This window comes from Colletotrichum phormii, assembly GCF_030913505.1.
Source record: "Colletotrichum phormii strain CBS 102054 chromosome Unknown BDP81scaffold_22, whole genome shotgun sequence".
NCBI lineage: Eukaryota > Fungi > Ascomycota > Sordariomycetes > Glomerellales > Glomerellaceae > Colletotrichum > Colletotrichum phormii.
Window position 1 is genome coordinate 1 of NW_026851464.1, and position 4,381 is coordinate 4,381.

A 4,381-nucleotide genomic window follows, 5' to 3' on the forward strand; every position below is an offset into this window, starting at 1 on the left:
CTGAGGGAGTTGATACCAGTCGATAAGGGGGGCATTCAATGCCGACTCGGCACCGTCCTTGGATGGCACAAGTGGCACGCCGCTATCGTAGGCTACAATAGGATTGGTTGCTGAACCGCCGTCGTTTAGCTTAACGAAGATGGTATCGATATCCTTGCGTGTGACATCAAATGTGTTTTGAGGGTTCTTAGAGTATGCAACACTGAGAGACTTGAAGTTCCACAGTTGATCTGAGCATCCGTCGACACGGAGCCACACGACGGCAGTGATCCAGTGGTGTTTGTGCTGTTGTTCGTTGCCCATAACTTTGGGCAAATACCAGCTATATATGATGCCCCATCGTCCATGAGACTTTCCGACACGTGCATAAACTTGACCGCTTTGCTCGAAATCACGACAATCGCCGCCGGCCTTGCCTGTAGGTCTCAAACCTGCACTGAATTGCGAGTCATCAGTAAAAGTAGACCCCAATAATACTGCTCTGATAAATAATGTTTTCTTACCCAGCATTCCCATTGGCATCAACTGCAGGGTATGGAACGCATCCGGAATATGAGTGAAGTAGAGGCTTGAAGGCCATTTCGATGTCTCCGACAAGGTCATAACCGGGTGTTTCTTTGAAGCCGACAATCTTATTGTGGCCCAACCACTTGTTGTCAATCGCCACATCCCCCCCGCGCTTGAAATATCTTGATGGTAATGTAGAAGGGCTTGCGCAAGTCAGGCCGAGCGAGGAAACGAGGATTAGGAGGAGAGATGTTCGAGGTATCATGATGAAGTTTTGCTAACAATGGAACCCTGGGAAATGCGCATGTGTACCCAGACCTGCTCTCCCGGATTCAAGTCCAGGAAAACCATCTACGTTTTATTACAGCATTTTGGGTCCACGACTACTCGGCTTGGCAAAAGCTGTCAAAGTAAACAAGGTGAAAGCCTCTGGAGATTCCGGATATGAGCGACGGCAACTTCGTATGGCCTGATTCACAACTAAACCTTGGCCGGACACTGCCAAGTGAAGAAAAGCCGAGCGAATTTGCACTAATGCATCAAGTGCCGGCGGGAGTATCCGCCCCCTAGAGTAGAGGGTCCACAGAGAACAGACGGAATTCCAATGAATAACCAATGTTGTCTAATTGAGTTTATCAAAGCCATGAAAACAGCCTGAAGCTCTAGATTTGGACCCTGTTTTCGTCGACGGGGTCGAAGTTTACCAGGCCGCCGAGATGTACCAAGAGTGAAGTGACAGTTATGCCTAAAGTACTGATGCCCTGCCAAGTGAAATTCACTTAAACTGCACTCTAGCCTCCTAATCTGTGTCGCCAAATTCCACTGTCGTCAAACTTCTAGGTTACCCATCTAGCGGTTCCTATTATTCCAGTTTCCTTGAATTATCCTCTCTAAGTTTCATCTTATTCCTCACTACATATCCATCCGCACAAGCCAAAATGAGGCTACTAAGCCTGTTGACCTTTTGTCTGGTTGCCTATGGGCTGGCTATTCCAAGTCCCGCCGAGATCTCAGTCCGCGATCCGGGTACCACCATCACAGTAGGTGATGACTCTTTCAGCTCAGCTGGAATTTTTTCTCGAGATCAAAGCGAGGCTTGGGCTCAGGCGGAGAAGGTAGTCGGACATCCACTTGAGCACAACAAATACTACTACTTCATGTCTTGCAATCGGGCGTATCGCAATGATCGTCTGACAACGCAGCCTTACTTGAGGTATGTCATTGACAGGACTGATTGCGTTCATGTCGGCCTGGTCATTGGGAAGACGTCGAGGCTCTTTAAGAGGTTCGAGGCGGAGTATCTGCACGTGAGGGTAGACCTAGACAACCGACCAGACGAGTGGTATCAGTCGCGAAGTAACTGGGACGGCCCCATTGGCGAACAACGGTTAGTGCACCCAAGATCGACTAAATACGGAATTGTCGGACTGTAATACAGAATATACTGACCTTCACTGATAGCATTACCTATGGCGGAGAAAGCAAATCCGTCAAGATCAAAAAGCTCTGGGAAGCTGGTAGGTCTCCCCAGTATTCCATGTCTTATAAATGCTGATCAAGTTGTAGGTAAACAATGGGTGGAACAGGCAGGAAATCGTATGGATGCAGACTGGAACTGTCTGCGATACTATGATCGTCTGGTCTCTCTCATCTGAGAAGAGACTTTTGTCGCAAACGTCGATCGAACGCGATTCAGGATTGCAGATAACAGAATATCATCGGTGTTTCTCTGTTAAGTGGAATGATCAGACGATGTCTGAGTACTAGAACTTCGCAACACATGCGTGAAACCGGTGAAATACATTTGATGTAGCGGGAATATGTGACGGTGAGAAGTGGAATATAACCTGCAATAGACTGGGGCAGATGTTAGAACACTCTTGATCCGCAGTGAGTTATTACCGCATTGGATGCTACTCTGTACCATAATCATAATCATGTGCAATCGTTACGGAAAATGTTGCTGTCAATACGCCTTTGGAGCAAGGGTACCTGGTGCTTTTGATATTGCACTTATGATTCTAAAAGACACTCTTTGCGCAAAGTATGAACTCAGCAAGCTCATCGCGTAACACAAAACAAAGCTATGTAGATATTTGAGCACCTGCAGAATGAATTCTCGGACGCTGTAGCCTTCTAAACAATAAAGAAAAACCTCAGCATGCTATTTCCGTGACCAGTAACTTATTGTAAGATGTATTAATTCTCAGGAACTTGCTGACCGAATAGACACTATTATTGGTATAAATAAGGTCAATAGGAGGTAAGGAGGGAAAGTAGGTACGTGAACAGTGCGATGGGGCGTACAGAACGGTATGATCATGTCTATAGGAAGTTCACTGCAAGACACTCTGTGGGACTGTGGATACCTGAGGCAGTGGCTGGTGCCCCAGGCACCAGCTGCCTGATCCACCTCCTGGTTGATCCAGCCCACCGCAGCCACCTTCACCACAACATCACCAACCAACTGTCGATGATAATGATGATGATGTATTTAACGTCTGGTAACAAAAAGACGTGCCGGGCGCTATGCCGACATGGTCTATACTAATCTAAACTATATTACAGGCTACCGTCTTCACCTAACGTTCCTGTTTAATGACTCGGGCAAATTTCGGAAAAGAAATTGGTCTCCTCTATCCATTTGCATAGAAGAGAAGCTCCCTTAGCAGAACCTAACAAGAAATCAATACTTGCTTTGGCCATACGTTGGCGGAGGTAGCGCGGTGTAGCCTTGCGTCCACGCTTGCAGAAGTAGAAATGGACTGGTGTCTTGGGTTTCCCACAGCTGCAGTTGAGCAACGCATCTTGATGAGCGAATCTCTCGTGGTATGCTGCAAAGTCTCTATGATGGGATCTTGTTGCGTATAGCCTTCCTAGTAAGTGCCGAGGGAGGCGGAGTTCGGGCGGCTTGGGGTGAGGAATTATCTCGAGGTCGGCATATTGCCGAGGGCATTGGGACAGCCATTTTCTGGCAAAGGCTTGGAAGGCAGCTGCTTTAGCTTGCCTTTCTAGGTGCGCCAATGAGGGCTGTGGTTGTGATTTTGGGATTAGTTTGCAGGCTTCCTTGGCTAGAGCATCCGCTTCTTCATTTCCTGGTACTCCCGTGTACCCAGGGCACCACCAAACATAAACCCTGCCGGGGGTTGTCCAGCTCTCTCTTTATCTCCGAGTCCAGGAGGAAGAGAGCCTATTGAAGGCCCTAAATCTAGCCTGGCTGCTTCCTGTGCTCTGGGAGTATAGTCTAGCCGCGACTGCGAGGTTATCGAGGCAGATGTGGACGTTATCTACCATACGAGCCGTAGGAGCCCGGGTGGCTTCCATCAGGCCGTGATACGCAGCATGTACCTCCGCGTCATATACCTCAGTTTGGGAGCCGAGTGGTTCGGATCCGCGGAAGATCTACCGTATAGCTTGGTACCCTACCCAGCCTGCTCCGGCGGAGGTGCTGCTACCGTCCGACATCTGGGACCCGTCAGTATAGACAACAATGTCCCGCTTAGAGAAAGTTACCATCCTGCCTACAAAGGAGAGGGCCTGTTCTTCTTTGGTCTTATTAGATTCGTAGCCGACCCTGGCGAGGGCTGTCTGCCAGTCCGCTAGTTGCTCCCAAGGGGGGAGTTCTAACGGATCGATGTATTCGGTATTTTTGCTTACGAGGCTTGCCATTCGTCGTAGCCGTGAGTCTGGTCCTGATTTGTCCCTGAGTCTCGTTCGGAGAGGGTGTCGCTCGTCCAGACGATGGATTCTGGTGGACGCTATGTGGAGCTTCGCGTCCAGTATCACCTCTGCTGGGGGTAGAGCCGCCTCGCACTATAGGATCGGTACAGGCATAGTTCTATATACGGGGACCATCGCTCTAATAGCTTTGGTT

The 4,381-nt window shown here is 48.9% G+C and overlaps 2 protein-coding genes across 2 annotated transcripts; one reads left to right on the forward strand and one right to left on the reverse strand.

Annotated features, from left to right (window-relative positions):
* BDP81DRAFT_279230 (necrosis inducing protein-domain-containing protein) lies at positions 1-670 on the reverse strand (the record flags this gene model as incomplete). The annotated part of the gene is made up of 2 exons (XM_060582989.1): positions 1-436; positions 504-670. Coding segments are annotated over 2 exons (603 nt in total), but the record flags the coding sequence as incomplete, so codon positions are not given.
* A 775-nt stretch (positions 671-1,445) lies between these two features.
* Positions 1,446-2,162, forward strand: BDP81DRAFT_398039 (uncharacterized protein; the record flags this gene model as incomplete). Its single annotated transcript, XM_060588399.1, has 3 exons — positions 1,446-1,894; positions 1,969-2,024; positions 2,074-2,162. 3 exons carry the CDS (start codon positions 1,446-1,448, stop codon positions 2,160-2,162), a joined length of 594 nt encoding a protein of 197 aa, XP_060440817.1.
* Positions 2,163-4,381: the final 2,219 nt, after the last annotated feature.